The 18,147-nt window shown below is 52.1% G+C and overlaps 2 protein-coding genes and 1 long non-coding RNA gene across 8 annotated transcripts in view; 2 read left to right on the top strand and 1 right to left on the bottom strand.

Moving 5' to 3' along the window:
• The window catches only part of LOC127395452 (cilia- and flagella-associated protein 53-like), an 86,185-nt gene extending 73,153 nt beyond the window's left edge, over positions 1-13,032 (top strand). Inside the window, exons 2-8 of one of the 3 annotated variants that reach the window (XM_051642503.1) lie at positions 5,527-5,756; positions 7,267-7,440; positions 8,008-8,311; positions 9,165-9,383; positions 10,174-10,390; positions 10,632-10,734; positions 12,522-13,028. In XM_051642503.1, the coding sequence (XP_051498463.1) occupies positions 5,527-5,756; positions 7,267-7,440; positions 8,008-8,311; positions 9,165-9,383; positions 10,174-10,390; positions 10,632-10,734; positions 12,522-12,762 (1,488 nt within the window). In that variant the 3' untranslated portion in view covers positions 12,763-13,028. Of the gene's footprint in view, positions 1-5,526; positions 5,757-7,266; positions 7,441-8,007; positions 8,312-9,164; positions 9,384-10,173; positions 10,391-10,631; positions 10,735-12,521 lie in introns of all 3 variants that reach the window. The other 2 variants (XM_051642504.1, XM_051642502.1) reach the window with 2 other exon arrangements.
• Positions 1-18,147, bottom strand: part of LOC127395475 (uncharacterized) — a 308,391-nt gene that overhangs the window by 94,315 nt on the left and 195,929 nt on the right. The window contains exon 1 of one of the 3 annotated variants that reach the window (XR_007891812.1): positions 11,650-11,689. The exons of the other annotated variants lie outside the window; for them this stretch is intronic. This is a non-coding gene — a long non-coding RNA (uncharacterized LOC127395475). Of the gene's footprint in view, positions 1-11,649; positions 11,690-18,147 lie in introns of those variants that run through there. 3 annotated transcript variants of the gene reach the window in all.
• The window catches only part of LOC127395437 (unconventional myosin-Vb-like), a 129,314-nt gene continuing 125,821 nt past the window's right edge, over positions 14,655-18,147 (top strand). For both annotated transcript variants that reach the window (XM_051642441.1, XM_051642440.1), the window contains exon 1: positions 14,655-14,693. In XM_051642441.1, the coding sequence (XP_051498401.1) occupies positions 14,667-14,693 (27 nt within the window). In that variant the 5' untranslated portion in view covers positions 14,655-14,666. The remainder of the gene's footprint in view (positions 14,694-18,147) is intronic.

The following is an 18,147-nucleotide window of genomic DNA, read 5'->3' as shown; positions in this document are numbered from 1 at the left end:
TGTTGTTTTCTGACCCTTTTCTGGCACAATACAAAGGCCTGCTTTAGGAACAGCAGCCGTGACAAGGGCTAGAGCTTTCTCCCTGAATTTCTGATGTTGTGCAGCCACGAGGATATCATCCATGTAATGCTATAATAATGCATCAGGCAGTGCAGCCCGAATAGGACTAAGTACCCCAGCCACACACCACTGACAGATTGCAGGGCTGTTCTTCATTCCCTGTGGCAGAACAACCCAGTGATATCTCTGCCATGGGGCTTGCGTATTGACGCTTGGGACTGAAAAGGCAAATTTAGGAGCATCGTCCGGATGCAATGGGATATTGAAAAAGCAGTCTTTAGGATCAATAACAGTGAGATGCCAATGTCTGGGAATCATAGTGAGAGAGGGGAGCCCTGGTTGGAGGGCTCCCATATCTTCCATAGCGTCATTAGTTTTTCTTAAGTCACGGAGCAAGCGCCACCTGCCAGTTTGTTTTTAATAACAAAAGCTGGTGAATTCCATGGACCAGTGGAAGGCACCATATGCCCCCTCTTTAACTGTTCCATGACTAGTTCTTGAAGGGCACAAAGCTTTTCTAGTGGTAGGGGCCATTGATCTACCCAAAGAGGAGTGTTTGCTTTCCAAGTTAACTGGAGGGTGTCGCGCACTTCAATGACCCCCTCTAAAAATGGGCCTGAACAGAAATCCCCCATTGTGATAACACATCGCGCCCCCATAAAACCATAGGGACAGGTAATACAAAGGGTTTCACAGAGGCCATATCCCCTTCTGAGCTCTGGATTTGAATCAACTCAGTACTCTGGTGGCTTTTGCCAGTTCCCCCTTTTCTGGCCAATGCTTGAGATACATCAGCAAGAGGCCATCGTGGGGGCCACTTGGCCTGAGAAATGACTGTTACCTCAGCTCCAGTGTCTGTTATTCCACTTAATGCTACTTGTTGTCCTTTATAGATAAGGATACATTGACACACAGGGCGTTTTTGTGAAATGGTTTGCACCCATAAAATCTGTGGGTTCCCTGTAGATCCAAACCCTCCCCGCCTTTGCTGTGGTTCATAGGTGGAAGAAGTGTTTTCCCCCCTAGGACTCAATATCAATTGTGCTACACGACTACCTTTTGGCGCTGTACAGGGAGAAAATGGGGTCCATGCCATGGTTTTAATTTCTTCATTACTGTCAGAGTCAATGACTCCAGGTAATACAAAGAGTCCTGACAACGATGTAGATGATCTTCCTAACAAAAGTGCCTGCATATTAGGGGGTAAAGATCCCGAAACATTTGTTGAAAGTAAATGAACAGAAGAGTCAAGTAAGGTTGCTGCGTGGGAGGTTGCCAGGTCCAGTCCGGCGCTGCCAGCTGTTGCTGGGGAAGGCTTGAGGCACTGATGCTTCCCTCTGCTGAGGCTGTGACATGGGCTGTAGCACTTGTGTCTGTGCACATTTTCAACAGCTAGCTTTAACAACAATATTTCCCTAGCTTCTGAGTTATCAATTTGACGCTCCAAAACCTGTTTCAACCAATCAATAAACTGCATATAAGGCTCTCGGGGTTCCTGAGTCACGGTGCTAAAAGCCTTTTGTGGTCTTTGTGAGTCAGGGACCTTGAGAAAGGCTTTTCTAGCCTCTTTGCGAACTGCTTCAAGGGCTTCCCGCGGACAGTCTGGAGCTTGGGTCACCGGGTCTGTATGCTGACCCGTGCCAGCAAGGTGTTCAAGGGTAAGCGCGGCCAGTGCTGCTTTGTTATGCCCCGCATACGTTAAGAGGAGGGCCTGAAGCCCCCTCCTCCAATTTGAGCCCCATAAGGAATCCTGAGTCGGGGTCAGTGGCAGCTGCGCTAAAGACTTTACATCACGAGGAGTCATTACATACATATCAAACACCGAATTAAGGAGGCTGGCAAAACATGGGGAGGAAAGCCCGTGTTCTGTGACGGGGCAGCGGAGCTCCTTAATGACTGAACAAGACAGGGCTTCCCATTGTGGATTCCCCCCCGGGCTTGGTCCATGACAGGAGCAGGGATTTTCTCGGCAATGTCCAGGTCTCCCTCTTTTAGAGCCTGCTGTCTTATAGAAGCCCACACGTCGCGTGGACTGGGGGGATACAGGTCTGGCTCACCCTGCGGGTTGATAGGACCTGGGTCTAGGGGGTTATCTGGAGTATGACCCGCTGCACACGCACCCAAAAGTTTGGAATGTTGGGGCGGATTTTCCGGCGCGGGCTCAGGAGGTGATCCCCCTGAGGGTAACAGGGGAGGCTCTGTAGGGGTTTCCGCAGAAGCAGTGGCTTGCGGTCCTACGCCCTGTTCTTGGGCTTTCAGAGTCTCCACTATCCCCCTCCACCAGGGCAGCACGCGCTGTGCCTCCCCATTCCCGGCTGTTGCCGCGTCCCACAGTTTAACCCCAACATGGCTCCGAAGTTCCCGTGTAAAAATACCAGACGCAGTCACGGTGGGTATTTTTATCTGCACCCACTTAAGCATCGCTTTAAGGTCGTGCTCGGGAATGTTCCTCCCACGTTTTCTAAGGAGACACCTCATTAAATTATACACGTCTCTTTCTGGGGGAGAGACTTGATTCCCCATGTTCCCCACAGCTCAGCTCCCAGCTCCGCAGGGATTTCAGCCCGGCCGGCTCCCGCTTCCTTCCAGCGGCTCATCCAACGTCCCGTGGGGCTCCCGCAGACCGCTCAGCTGGGCGGATCGTCGACCCGTCACGTCGGGGTCACCAATTCGCGGCGAGTGAGAGACGGGACGCAGCTTGATGCAAGCAAAATGTCCTGTATTTTATACACAGGCTGCCTTTTATACACATTTTCACTGTCCACGCGAATCCTGTTCCTGTTCCCTTGGTTCCCTTAACCTGCTCAGGCCCCAGTCATGCTCGCAGCATAACTCCACATCGGCTGCCTTTGTCAAAATGCTGCTTCTTTAGCTGAGCACAAGTTTCCTTATCTAAACGCAGGCTTGAGCACATTCCTCTGCTAGCACAGCCTTAGCTAGATTGACTGCGGCTTCTTTCTGTCTGCTTCTCAGGGCCAGTGCTTTTCCACTTCACTTAGCTGCATCCTATTCCCATGGTTTACGACCTACAAGGGCCAGAATATCCCGTTCCATTAACTGATCAGTGCCCTGAGTTTTGCTTCCCAGAGTTTCTCCTTCACGGTGCTTCCCGCAGCTGCTGCTGCTGGGAGGGGTAGCCCCGGTTACCGGGAAGCCGCTCCCTGGACTGTCCCCCCAGAGACACACACACACACACACACAGGTACACAGACACACACGGACACAGAGACACACACAGAGAGACAGACAGACCCACAGACACACACAGACACACACAGACACACACAGACACAGAGACACACACATATATGCGCAGACACACACACACACACACGGACACTCAGACACACACACAGACACACACAGACACACACACACACACACACACAGACACACACACACACACACACACACACACACTCTAACTTTCCTGCCGGGCTCAACTCCTGCCCTTCACTCCATTGATTTTACACTCCTCCTCGGAGTGTGCATGTCATAAGACCACAGTGCCTTTGAATCCCTTTTCCAATATACACCTAGACAACCTCTCCTGAACCTTGATCCCTTAATTTGTGTTGACCCTTAATAAACCGATTAATTCGTAATCTAAACATTGGTCTCAGTAGCAATTTGTGAGCGTGGTGGGAGGGTGTTCCAATCTCCCCTCTAAGACACGGCCCCGCAGTGGCCGTTCCTCTGTGAGAGGCGAACGCCACGTGTGACCCTCGGGCTCATTCCCAAACCTCTCCACACTGGGGGGGAACTCGAGGGAACATCCTGACAGCCGGGAGCCCCCCGATACCGGCCCGCGACAGCACCTGAGTTAAGGAGACTCTTTTTTTCACTCAACATTCATGTCAAATAAGCTCCAAGTCACAAGACATCCATCATTTGGACTCAAGTTAGCTTTTCCAGCAGGAAGCCTCTTCAAAGCTGATGGAGGGAACTTCACACACACACACAAAGCAAACCTCAATAGGAGGATTGGAGGATCCACCCCCCATTTTCCATGAAACATCCTGAAAACATTAGGCAAAATTCTACCAACCCAAGAAATTCAGCCCTCCCAACAGTTACAGATGAGTGTTTTCAGGAGGAAAATCCAGAGTTTCCTGCTGTGGGGTTGTTTCCCTCTCCCAAACATCTCCATAAGGCACAGTAGGATGATGGTGAAGTCTCTCCTGAAATAAACTCAAGGGATTCCAGCTCCAGTGCAGTGTGTCAATCCTCTGTAGCACACACCTTTGGGTGTGCAAGGATCCCACAAACTGCAGATTTCACTTTGAAGAGAACAAGCTTTACAGTCAACTTGAAACATGGACCTTTCTACCTTTGGGATCATTTTTATTTATTTTGTTTCACCTTGTTATCAGCCAAGTCCTGCTAATCTGCAGGAAAGCCCAGTTCTCGGCAGGGCTTGTGTTCCTGGGCTCCAAAGCTTCAGCAACAGCTTTTCCTTCTGATTTTTTTTTGGGGTGCGACGGACTTGAAGCAGCCACTGCTGCAGAGCCAAGGCTTTGTATCTCATTTTCCTCTGCCTTGGGCAGAGCTCTGGAGCCTGTCCACCTGGCAGGACACCTACCACAGGAGACCTCGGCCAGGGGCCTGCCCAGGGGGCTGATGTGCTGGGTTTCACGCAGCGACCACCAACCTGCGGGCAGAGGGAACCCATTCTCGCCACGGAATTCTTCTTTTCCCCTTTTATCTGCTGATTCACTTGGGATTTTTCACCCTTGTCCTGGTCTCTGCTCCCACTAGACGTCACCAGCAGGTCACGGTGAGAGAACCTTGCCCTGCTACGCTGAGGAGGGGCCCAAGGGCTCCGCGGGGTCCTGATGGGAGACAGGGACTGGGGGTTCTGGTGGGTGGGAAGTTGGAGCAGAGCTGGCAACTTGTCCTGGCAGCCCAGAAACCCCCCGTGTCCTGGGCTGCATCCCCAGCAGCGTGGCCAGCAGGGCCAGGGAGGGGATTGTCCCCTCTGCTCTGCTCTGCTGAGACCCCCCTGCAGGGCTGGGGCCAGGGCTGGGGTCCCCAGCACAGGAAGGACATGGAGCTGCTGGAGAGAGTCCAGAGGAGGCCCCGGAGATGCTGGGAGGGCTGGAGCAGCTCTGCTCTGGAGCCAGGCTGGGAGAGTTGGGGTGTTCAGCCTGGAGAGGGGAGATGCCCCATCCCTGGAAACATCCCAGCTCAGCTTGGGGCTCTGAGCAACCTGATCTAGTTGCAGATGTCCCTGCTCTCTGCAGGGGGTTGGACTAGCCTGAAAGGTCCTTTCCCACTCAAACCAGCTGTGTTCTTGTACTGGTGGTGTGCTCCTCCAGGCAAGGCTTGTTGGAAATTACCCCTAACGAATTGCCCTGAACTCTCCTCATTTGGTGTTTTGTGCTTATTTTGCTGATATATCCAACTAAATCAAATCCCAAAGGAACTGATGATACTTTGACCACTGACATCTCCTGTCTCTTCCAGAGGGCCAAGCCTCCAAAGGATCAATCAAGTGAACATTTTGTCTTTGCCCGGAGGCAGAAGGATAAGGAGGAACAGGAATATTCTGATTTCACCAGGGAGTTCCACCAGTTTTGCAACATCTACAAGTGGCACCAAAGCAACCAACACAAATGGCTCCACGGGGCTGTGCAGAGAAAGGTGGATGCCAAAATGCAGGAATATCTGGCAGGGCTTCATGAGAGAAGAGAGAGGTAGGGAACAAGTAGGTAATTAATACCAATATCTGCCCTGTTTTCACTGCAGTTAGTGCTTGGAGGAATGGTTGGGGGGAAAACATGGATCATTGGATCATGGAGTGCTTTGGTTGGAGGGACCCCAAAGATCATCCAGTTCCAACCCCCCTGCATGGGCAGGGACACCTCCCAGCAGCCCAGGTTGCTCCAAGCCCCATCCAACCTGCCCTTCAACACTGCCGGGGATGGGGCAGCCACAGCTTCTCTGGGCAACCTGGGCCAGGGTCTCACCACCCTCACACCAAAGAATTTCCTCCTCATGTCCAAACTAAATCTTCTCTCTTCCAGTTTAAAGCCATTCCCCCTTGTCCTCTCCCTCCCTGCCCTTGTCCCAAGCCCCTCCCCAGCTTTCCTGGAGCCCCTTCAGGCACTGGAAGGTGCTCTAAGGTCTCCCTGGAGCCTTCTCTTCTCCAGGCTGAACACCCCAACTCTCTCACCTCTCCAGGAGAGATTCTCCTTTTAGGAGAGCTGCTGCAGTCCCTCAGTCCTCTTGATGGATTTCACTGGGCTCATACCCCTTGTGCTGGGGAGCCCAGAGCTGGACCCAGCACCCTGGGTGAGGTCTCATCAGTGCTGAGAAGAAGCATCATCTCCCTGGCCCTGCTCTCCCTCAGACCCTTGGCCTTTCTTTGCCCCAGGGGTGCATTCCTGCCTCATCTCCAGCTTCCCTGCCAGCACCCCCAGGTCCCTTTCTGCAGAGCCACTTCCCAGCCAGTCAACCCCCAGCATGTCCATGGGGTTTCTCCTCCCCAGGGGCAGGATTTTTAGGTTCAGCTCCATGAAGTTTGTTCTTATGGAGCTGCTGAAAATCCCTTTGCAAGGAGCCTCTGCTCAGTGCATGAAGAGACTGCAATTCAGTGTCCAGAATTAACCTTTGGCTCTGCTGCTCTTAATTATTGCTCACATATCATTGTAGAAAAGTGAGAGTGATTTCCCAGAGGTCACAGCCCTGGAATGAGTGGGTTTCTGGATTCTTTAAGCCCAGGTTTCTTACTGCTAGGATTACTAGAGAGGTGAATGGTGGTGTGTTGAAAAAGGGCTAATTTGATCGAATTTTCTCATCTAAGCTCTTTCAGGATGAAGTGGTTAATGGGGTGATGCTAAAATAACAAAGGGTTATTAGAAAATAAACTTAGAAAAGGGTGGGAAAGCCCAGGGAGGGTTTATGCTGAAGGGAAACAACAGTACAAGCTCAACTTGATGCCAACTGGTGACAAATGGAGTCTGGGAAGTAGAAGAATTTGTTTCCTGGGGGACTAAAGCAGCACTGGCAATGGGTTTGGAAGAGAAGCAGCTTCGGTTGTGCCAGGACAGAATGACTCCTGTGATGGTGTAAGATCCTCTCCATGGGCACAACAGGTGTTGAAAGGAGCCCCAGCACCTGCTTTGCACTTATAGCAAATCAAATACAACTTCATCATTCAACAGAGAGATTGATTTGGCTTTTATCTCCATGTTCTCATTCCAGGCTTCGTGAGCTTCTGGAGGGAGAGGAAAGTCAGTACATTGTTGAGATTGATTCACTTGAAGAAACAGTCCAGGGGAGACAACAGAAAATGAGGGAACGAGCAAAATTACTGAGAGAGAAGAGAGAAAAAGAGAGACAACAACTGGTGGCTGAAAAACGAGAGCAGCAATTCAGGTATCTTAGAAAACTGGGGTTAAGTAAATACAAAGAGGCAATTGAACAACAAGGTGATCATAATCCCAAACTGGTTTGGGTTGGAAGGGACCTTCAAGATCATCCAGTTCCAACCCCCCTGCATGGGCAGGGACACCTCCCAGCAGCCCAGGTTGCTCCAAGCCCCATCCAACCTGCCCTTCAACACTGCCAGGGATGGGGCAGCCACAGCTTCTCTGGGCAGCCTGGGCCAGGGTCTCACCACCCTCACAGCAAATAATTTCCTCCTCATGTCCAACCTCAATCTCCCCTCTTCCACTTCTAATCCATTCCCCCGTGTCTATTTAGATTAAGTTACAAAGGGAAATGCAGGACCTGCTCTTCAACTCAGCAATGTCAAAATCTCTCTCAATTCAGCCTCTCTGGGCTTCCTTCGGCCTCCCAAGGAGTCAGTGGAGAATGTGGCTTCCTGAGCCCTTGTCCTCCAAGCAGTGATGATCTGGGAGCCTCCATCCTTCAAACAACTCCAGACTTGCTTCTTATTTAAGCCTGTTTGTTTCCTTTTTCACCTGCCCTCTTGCCTTTCAGACAACAATGCGATGAGCTTCGCTTGCAGCTGATGAAGAAGCATCAGCAGGAAGTGTGTGAAGACCGGTTGGCCCAGGTAGCTCTGAAGGAGGAGCTGAAAAAGCAGCAGCAGCAGGAGGAGCAGATGTTTGCTGACCTTTGGAAAGAGGACAGGTTGGCTAAGGAGAAGAGAGCAGTGATGGAGATGCAGAGACTGGCCGAGCAGCAGCGGGAAGTCCGGGAGGGGCTCAGTGCCCAGGTAGCGGAGCTCAGCGCTCAGCAGGAGGAGGCCAAGAGGCTGAAGGAGGAAGAAGCTCAGTTGTTGGTAATTTCCAGATCCTTCTCAAGCCAGGGTTCTGGAGAAGGCCCCTCCTAAGGCTCCTGTGGAAGATGTGTTCCTGTTTGCAGAGGGAACCTGATCTTCTCCCATGGAGCACGGGAAGGATTCTGGCATTTGAAGCCTCTCAGAGCCTTTGTGGGGACATGGGAAGGTTTTAAAGCAACCTACCATTCAACACTTCCAGGGATGGGGCAGCCACAGGTTCCTTCCTATTTCAGGATTTAGTTTTTTACACCAGCTAATACTGACTATCTTTTGGATCTGGAATATTTTTTATTGTTCCTTTCTTAAGAATTCAGTTTCACTGTCCATTTTTCTGTTCTTTCCAATACCAAGTGGAACGTGAAGTTTGAAACTCAGGAACTGCCCATCAGAATCTAAGGATACAGCTACTGTTTGCAGCCTCCCATCCACTGGAGATGCTGTGCCAGATCTGACCACCCAGCACAGATAAAATGTGCAGAACCAGGAGGAGCTCATGGCTCTGCATGGGCAGACTTGGAAATAGATCCCATGTGCTACCATGCTATTGATTTCCCCTAAAGAAATGACTCTGTCTCTCTGCTTGACACATTTGGAGTGCATCAGGCAACCCTTTGGTTTGGTGTTGAAGTGCAGGGGATCATTAAAGAGGAAAATCCTGAATTCTGATGAATGATCATGCTGAACTGTTCATGCTTTAGCAGGTTTAAGGTCTGAGAATAATTCTCCAATGGCAGCAAGAAAGGCTTGAAATCTTGACCTTTGCTCTTCAGTCTTCTCATTCAACTCATTCTAGTCATCACTTCGGTTGAAGTTAAGCAATGATTTTACACACTGGTGATTTTTGCTGTTGTAGGAAGAGGAGCAGCAGCTGCTTCAGCTGGAAAAGGAGCAACTTCAGAAGGAGAAGCTCCAGAAGCAGAAGGAATGCAGGGATATGTTGCTCAGTGCAGCCCAGGAGAAGCAGAAACGTCTTCATGAGGAAAAACAAGATGAACTTGCCCTCGAGTTGAAGATCTTGGAAAAATGTCTTCAGGAACCCCAGCAAGACACTGAGGAGAAAACCAAAAGAAAGGTAAGGGCTGGAGGTGTTCACTAGGGTGTTGTGGGATTTGGATTCATTTTCTGGCCCTGCATGAGCTGCACAGGGTAAATGAGATCAGATCAACCCCTTTGCTCTGAACAAGTTGATTCCTTTTTTTGGGGTAGCCTGTTGCTTCTCCTTCTCTGAAGAAGCTCATGATCTTTCAGAACTACTGGGAGTACTTCAAATCATGCTGTGCAAAAGTATCTGGGAGATGCCATGAAACTATGGATGTGTCTGTCACTTCCTGAGTTGATTGTCCAAATTCAGGGTGAAAAGAAGTCTCCAGGTGACTTGAAAAGGGGAGCTGCAGTCATTCATCTGCTTGAGGTATTTTAGAAGCTCATGTAGGTTATCAAAGTTGTATCAACTTGATACGAGACCTTGGCACAAAATCAGAGGAGGTGGTATTTGTTATTATTTATTGTGAATGGTTGTTCTTTTTCTTTTGGATTATTTTGATTGGGTTGATTGATTATCTTTCTAGATCCCAAGGCTTCTGATGCAGGTGAGGGGGGAAGTAGCTTGGTCAGCAGTGGAAAATCTGTGTCAAATGTCTGTGTTTGAGGCAGCTGAGCTGCTCTTGGGGAAGGGATCGCTCTGTTTCTTCTGCTCTGGCCCTGCCAGGCACTGTCAACTGGCCGGGAAGAAGGTTCTCCACAGCTTTCCCATGGCAGGGGTTGGGACAGGGTTCTGAGGTTTCAGTTACCACCTGGTCCAGAAACCAGCCCTTGTTTTGGAACTCATTTCCTCAGATCTGCACATGTTGGTGTGTTTGCAGCAAGAGCTGCTCAAGGAGCAGCAGACATACCTGGCACACCTGGCTCAACAGCTGGAGGAGGAGAGACGGCGAGAACAAGAAGCAGAGAAGGCCCACAAGGAAGAGATGGAGAAGGTTTGGGCCAAGAAGGCTGAGAAAATGAGAGCAGAGAAGGAGGCTAGAAGGCAGCTGCTGAAGGATGTCCTGGACACGAGGCAATGGCAGATAGAGCAGAAGGGTGAGTGTTAGCAGCTCTCTTCTTAAGTTCTGAATGTCAAATCTTTTCTGAGTGGAAAAAAAAGGATGAAAAGCTGAGAAGACACTTGCCAGTTTATTTTTTGGTGTGCCTCTCCAGAAGCAGCAAAACTCAGCCTTGTTCTTCAGGCTGCTTGGCTTGACTGTGGTCTCACTGTCCCTTCAAGCTTAGCAGTGCTGTTACCTCCTGCAAGTGTTGTTTGTTGCTGTGTGTTTGTTTGCAGTGCAGAGAAATGTAAAGGAGCAGGAAGAACTCGCTCAGGAGAAGAAGTTATTAGATGAAGCCATCTCAGAACTCAACCAAATAGAAGAGGAGAAATATGCAAGGTGATTTTCTTGTGTGACACCATCCTGTGACTTCCATGGATCATGTTTATTAGAGACATCCCCTCATAGTCAGAGCTGTTCTTAGGAGTGGGAGGAGGGTTAATGCAAGGTTAGTTCATGACTTACACAGGGCAACTAGTGTTCTTGCTAAACTCCAGCCACACACAGCCCTTAAACAACCCTCTTGTCAGCCACCCAAATTCCAGCCCCTGCTCCCACCCCAGCTGCCCGGGGCTCTCCCTCCCTCCCAGCTCCTCAGGATGAGGAGAGAGTCACACGCAGTAGCTGAGAAGTTCCTCTGGGTGTCATGCAAAGAGCAGGGCAGAGAGCCTGATGCTGCTGACTCCGTTTCTCTCTGCAGCTCCTGCCCTTTCCCACACCTGTCCCTGGAGGTAACAGGCCCAGGACCTCTGGTGTTCTCCAAGGGCTTTAGTGGTGACATCCTCCTGGCTATGGCAGGAATCTCACCCTTCTGAAGGAAACATGCTGAGTTTCATACCCTGCGTGGGAGATCTGGCCAGTCCCAAGCACAAATCCAGGTTGGGTGGAGAATGGATCAAGAAGAGCCAGAGGAGCAGGCCTTGGGGGTGCTGGGTGATGAGAAGCTCCCCATGAGCCGGCACCGTGCGCTGGAGCCCAGAAACCCCCCGTGTCCTGGGCTGCATCCCCAGCAGCGTGGCCAGCAGGGCCAGGGAGGGGATTGTCCCCTCTGCTCTGCTCTGCTGAGACCCCCCTGCAGGGCTGGGGCCAGGGCTGGGGTCCCCAGCACAGGAAGGACATGGAGCTGCTGGAGAGAGTCCAGAGGAGGCCCCGGAGATGCTGGCAGGGCTGGAGCAGCTCTGCTCTGGAGACAGGCTGGGAGAGTTGGGGTGTTCAGCCTGGAGAAGAGAAGGCTCCAGGGAGACCTTAGAGCACCTTCCAGGGCCTGAAGGGGCTCCAGGAAAGCTGGGGAGGGGCTTGGGACAAGGGCAGGGAGGGACGGGATGAGGGGGGATGGATTAAAACTGGAAGAGGGAGATTGAGGTGAGACATGAGGAGGAAATTCTTGGCTGTGAGGGTGGTGAGACCCTGGCCCAGGTTGCCCAGAGAAGCTGTGGCTGCCCCATCCCTGGCAGTGTTGAAGGGCAGGTTGGATGGGGCTTGGAGCAACCTGGGCTGCTGGGAGGTGTCCCTGCCCATAAGGTCCCTTCCAACCCAAACCAGTCTGGCATTTGGGATGTGCTCTGCTTAGGAGAGATGCATTCAGCAGTGTCAGTGTTGATGGTTCAGCTGGGCTGCATTAACACACAAGTCTTGACTAGCCTGGTGGCATCTTCAGTATCTGTGTGAGTCTGACTCCTGCTCCAGATGGCCAGAACACACAGGTGGTCTTCACTGCTTCTCCAGGGGGCAGTGAGTGTGAGAGAAGAGCCTCAACATGGAAGGGAAGAATGATTTCTCCTGAGAGCCTTTTCCTGGGATATCAATGCAGAGCTGCAGCTGCCAGCAGCTCCTGATCTTCAGAGGGAGGGAATGGAGATGGGGTTCAGGCTGAGCTGGGAAAGGACCAAGACCTGACACTCATCCCTTGTCCTCACACTCACTCTTTGTGCAGTCTGCTGTGCAAGGTTCAACAGAGAGCAATTCATTCCCTGAGGAACATCACGCAGCACTTGGGCAGTGGGAGGTGATGCTTGTTCTGAAGCCCTGAGAGGAGTTTTGAGTGATTCTTTAAGGTTGAAGGGAACAGATTCAATAAGGATTTTACAAAATGGTTGTGTTTCTGGGGTTTATTTCCTCATTCCCAGGAAACTGAAGGAAGCCAAAGAATACCAGGAGCAGCTCAGGGCTCAGATTGCCCATCGAGAACAGGCACGTGATGCTGAGGAAGAGGAGAAGCAGCGAGAAGACGAATCAGCTCGAGAAGAAGAGAGAGCCTACCAGGAGAGGATACAGAACGTCTTAGCAAGGCCTTGGGGGAAACCAGCAGCCACCCACCCTTTCAGAAGACAAGTCCTGTCTAACTCCCTACAACAGAATTTACACTGAAGTCACCCTGAAAACCAGTTTCTCAGGGTGTTTGTACCTGGCTCTGTTTGTAACTCTCCCCTCTCCACCGTGATGCTCCAAGTATTTACCTGGAAAATACAGTCAACGTAGGATTTAAAAGGTTATTTTTCCCCAGTTCTTTCATTTTTTGACAAAGTGACAGCTCCAAACCCAAGGATTTGACGCCTTACTCCAAGAACACTGATATCCATGTATTCCCATAGCTGTTGAATCATCTGTGAGATATTGGGGTCCCAAAGGTAGATTGTGAGACATTTTCTTGGACAGAATTAACTGTGCAGGACTTAATTTGTTATCAGATTGCAAAAAATAAAAAATAAAAATAAAAAAAATTAGTTATGCTTTTGGTGGCAGCTGTTGTCTCTTTGGAATGCAGATGTTTTTCTCCTCCTTCAGCTTTTCAGCTTCTACCACCTCTCCTCCAGCTTTTCCAGCCCTTTCTTCTCCAACTTCCAGAACCATTTCATCTACCTTCTCCTTCCTCCCTGTCTCCACTTTGCAGTGACTCCCTGTTGACCAAGACCAGGACTTGAGTGGTTTTGCTGGGTGGGAGCATGAACATGGAGAAGCTGATCAATGACAGACCTCAAGAAGAGGAAGGATCCTAGACATGAAAACATGGCAAACAGGGAAGGTGGCTTCTTAGTCCCTTCCCCAGAGCTTGTCAGCAGCCATCTCCAGAGCCTTTCAGCAGATTGCAGAGCTGCTCCTTCTCTCTTGCAGCTGGGAAAGACCATCCCAGATAATGGGAACAGTCTCAGCAGTGCAGGAAGCCCAGGCAGGTCTCTGCTGGGGCCCCTTGGCAGAATGATGAACAGATTGATTTCCTGCTCTGCCACAGACTCCCTGCAATGTAGCTTTTCCTTGACTGCTGTAGCTTTTCTTTGAAAAACGAACATAGCAGCACGTTCTCAATTCCAGGATTAATTAAAGCCTGTCAGGAAAGGCTGGGGACAAGTTTTGGCTTTTTCTGCCCAAGAAACAACAGGAACTGACACTGGCGGAGGCTGGAACGAGACACAAGCAGGGCCCAGGAGCACAGACAGGTCCCATCTTCACCTCCAGGCAGCAGCAAAGAGACAAAACCTGCCCCTGGCGCATTCCTGGAAGGCATGAGTGGGCTGACGGGGGTAACGCTGCTGGTCCCAGGCAAGTCCTGGCAAAGGACACCCCGTGAAAGCCGCTCCTTGTCCCCCGGCTGGTCCCGCTCCCCAGCAGCTGGTGGGGATGGCAGAGCCTCCAGCCCCAGCAGGCACCTGCCTGGGGCTGCATGGCTGCTGCTTCTGCGGGAAAGGAAGGGGAGCTGAGGGGCAGGAGGAGAATGAACCCACCAGAAACGCAACCCCAGCAGGAATGGGGGTGTTTCAGTGCCTGCAGGGAGGTGGCTCCTCAGGCTGCAGGGAGGGCCCTGCCCGGAGCTGAGGGCAGCTCCTTGAGGAGCCGCGAGGAAGCGGCCGGGACCGAGGGAGGGGAGAACATCAGTGGTGTTCAGCAAGAGGTTTGGAACCAAGAAGTCATCGAAGCCGATGGGGGGGATGAGGCAGAGCTGAGACCTCGGCGGGAAGAGGTGCTGGGAGAGCGCCTGGCGGGAAAGCCGAGCCGAGCCGAGCCTGCCTGAACCGAGCCGAGCCCGACCGAGCCGAGTCGAGTCCGGCCGAACCGAGCCGAGCCCAGCCGAGCAGAACCGAGCCGAGCCCGGCCGAGCCGCCCCATACCTGCTTGGGGCGCGGCGGGGGCGGAGCGTTTTTGCCTCCTCCTCCTCCTCCTGCTGCTGCTCCTCCTCCTCCCGCCGCTCCCTCCCCTTCCCCAGCCCCGGCCCGGGTGCCAAGGTCGCTCTGCCGCTCGCTCTGCCCCCCCGGCCCCATGCCCCGCCCGCCCCGGCCATGTCCGCCGCGCAGCTCTACACCAAGGTGAGCCCGGGGGGGGGAAGGAAACGGGACGGGCGGGAGGTGTCGGTCGGGCTGCCTGGTCTTTCTGTGGCTTGTTGGGCAGGTGGGGAGAGGAGCTGCAACTTTTCCCCGGGGCAGCGCCAGCAGGTGCTGGGGGAGCGGCGGGGACCCCGCGTCTTCTTACGGCTTCCCCCGGCGGGAGCGGCCCGCTGGATCGGGCCCCCCGGTGTGAGCGCTCCCTGCCGGGGTTTTCCCCCTCCCCGGGCTGAGGACAGGGCTGGTTTGGTGCAGGGCAGGGGCAGCTCGGGGCTCTTGTGGCGTTGGCCTCGTCCCCCGCGGGTTCCGTCCCCAGGGCAGCTGAAGGCGCAGCTCAAACAGCCCCGCAGCTTCCCCAGCTCCTGGCAGAAAGCACCGGTGTTTCCAGCATCCCTCCTGTTGCTGAGCTCTCGGGCTGCAGGGGGAGGACGAAACAAGTCCTTGGCAGGGCAGAAACTGCCTGGAACGCTGCCCAGGGGTGCCCGCTTGGCCGGAATCCTTGTGGGTTCTGCAGGTGCCGGGCAGCGTCCCTTGGCGGGGGAGCTGCTCCCTCCGGGCAGGGAACGCGGCTGGTGGCTTCTCCCGCCGGCCCTTCCCGCAGGAAAACCCAGATTGGCTCCCCACACCATGAAACAAACAAGAAATGCATTGGGCATGGTGAGAAGGGGAAGCTGCGGTGCTGGTTGCTGAGGAGAACCTGGGATCTGGAGCAGGTATCGCTCTCTGGATGAGTTTTCTTGTGGCTGTGGGACAGTCGGGAAGGGTGTTGGTGCTCTTGGGCAGGAGCGGGCTGGGAATGCAGCCTGTGTGGTTTGGGGCTTTCTGCCCTCTCCCCGGCCAGGCCTTGGTGTCTGGAGTGACCTTTGCAGCTGTGTTGCTGCTGGAGGAGCCCCTCACCTGCTCCTCCGCCCGGTGCGGAGCAGGGAGTGACGGGGAGAGAGCCCCTCTCCCTGTTTCCCGAGGCTGCGGACAGGCAGCAGCCAAGGAGGGAGCTTAGGAAAAGCCATCCATAACGCTGGGGGGGGCCCCTCGGGAAAAGGGCTCGGTGCTTCAGAACGGTTTTTTCGAAAGACTATAAATTGCCGGCATCATCTACTGTAATAATGACATTTTTAGTGTTTTAAATCCCTCCTGTAACCATGATCTCTGTGGAAACGTGTCCAGGCTGGCACCAGGCCTGTGAAAGAGCCACTTTTTGTCTCTCTGCCAGTAGCCTGGGCTCAACTTTGCTGCAGATTTCTGCTCTGTAACTCCTTTTGCAGACATCTTTTATGTAATATTAGGGGTTTCCACTTTTTTTATTTGGCCACTGATAGCAAACGGATGCAGGTTGAAGTGTGAGTCTGGCGGCTGCTCCTTTGATCCTGTGGGAATTTCAGCAGCTTTGTTGGATTGAGCGGGGCTGTCTGTGAGCGGGCTGACCTCTCACCTTCTCAGGAGCGCTTTCAGAAGCCATGTCTCAGGTTTGGAAAATTTTTTTCCTTTGGAAAATGTGAAGGAGAGTACAAGGAAAGCTGTGGCTAAACTGCTCCCATGTGCTGACGGCAGCATCTCCTCGGCTGCATGCCGGGATGTGGTGACAAGCATCCCTAGGGAAGGGGGGGAGCTTGGCTCCAAGCACTGTGTCCTCTCTATCCAGGAGCTGGTTGTAACAACCAGGTTAATTGATTCCTAACTTGATGATCAGGTATTCACCTGTGTCATGTTTTTATGCTGACTAGATGGGGTTGATACTCCTGTTCATCTGCTGAATGGGTGTAAGATGCTTGCTGGGGCATCACTTGTGATCTTATGGCTTTATGGGGACTCTTGGATGAAGCACCTGGGAAGCGAAGGGGATTTGGTGACAATCTGTACATGTAATTAATTTTTAATTTAGTAACAGCAAAGATTCTTGATGAAAGCTGGTGTTTCAGTGCTGGCCATTCTGCTGGTGTCTCTTATGGGGACGTTTTGGGGGCACAGCTGGTGTGGTGGGGTCATGAATGGTGTCTTGAACCCGTATGGGTCATCTGTGGGGTTGAGCAATGTGGTCTCGTGGGAGGTGTCCCTGCCCATGGCAGGGAGTTTGAAACTAGGTGATCTTTAAAGTCCCTTCTAACCCAAACCATTCGGTGATTTCTTTGAGTGCTGGCATTGTGGTGAAATCTAGGACTGTCCTGCTGGGTTGTCTTCTGTGTGGGGCCTCTGTGCTGGCTCTGGGCTTTGAAACAGGAGAGAAATGTTTCTTATGACTTTGAGTGTCTAAGAAAAAAAAGCAAAGTGGTTTAAAAAAAAACAACCCAGCAACCTTGAGATGCTGAGCCTGAGGGTGGTGGTTGCTGATGAAGGTCCCCCAGATGAAGCATATGTGTTGCTCTCCAGCTTACTCTTGGAAAGCATTAAGGAAGGTCCCAGCTCTTGTTTGCACATCACCTTTGTGAGGATGTGAGTGTTGAAGGTGCCTGAACGGAGTGACATGTGAGGGATCACAGGAAACCCGGAGTGAAAGCACTGGGGTGTTAACAGTTCAGGAGATGACTTTCCAAGTGCAGTTGGGATCACCTTGGCAGCAGGATGGGGCTGAGGCTTTTTGAGGGAAGATGCGGGGGGGAAGGCGGATGCTCCAGCCCCCTGGAATCAATACAGCGGTCATGCTAAAAGCCTATTGATCCGAGGTGCAGAGTTGCATTAGCACAGCCACAGTGTACCTCCCTCAGAGTCCTTCCACCTCCTGCTTGGACCAGGGGGAAATAAATTGCTGGGGAGCTGCTGTGGAGCAGCTGAGTGGGACTTCTGAGGTCCTTCCACCTCTCTTTCCTGCTAGGCTGCAACGAGAGCTGCTGTGTGTTGTGTAGAGAGCCCTTATCTTCCACTTGATATTTGCAGAAGATCTCCTGGGACCTTGTGGGACATGTACTGTTTTCTTGGTGCTGAAGTTCATGCTTGTTAAGCCATGCTGGTGACTTTGCTGTGTTAGACCCAGCACTGCCCTGAAGAGTGTTTAAACTGGAGAGGAACCTGTCCTGGAAACACCAGCAGCTCTGAGTTACTAGTGGAAACCCTCTCCATGTGATGTCTCAGCTGTGTCCCTTGAAGAGGAGGGATGACTGGTGTTTAATAGCCCCCCATAAAACAAGATAATTAACAGCTATGCCTAATTAGGGGCACGTGAGTAGTTCCAAAACTGCATCAACCTTCAAGCATGTAGGACTCAATTTGTGTAAATAGTTATGAGCAGACCTTTATAATACTTGTTTCCAATGAAGTACTTGGGGACTTAGGGATTATCTGGCTGTGGAATTTTTTTTTTATTTTTTTTTTTTTTTGAGTAGTAAACAGGAATTTAGTGTGTCTTGTGTCCCAGCAGAGAGGAGCTGTATGGTAAAGGGTGCAGACCTGGTCCTGGAGCTGCTGGCACCAGTGGGTGCAAAAAGGAGTAGGGGAGGTTGTGGCATTG

This window comes from Apus apus, chromosome Z, assembly GCF_020740795.1.
Source record: "Apus apus isolate bApuApu2 chromosome Z, bApuApu2.pri.cur, whole genome shotgun sequence".
Classification (NCBI taxonomy): Eukaryota; Metazoa; Chordata; class Aves; order Apodiformes; family Apodidae; genus Apus; species Apus apus.
Note: the sequence above shows the minus strand (reverse complement) of the source record. Positions and strands in the feature narration are given on the sequence as shown.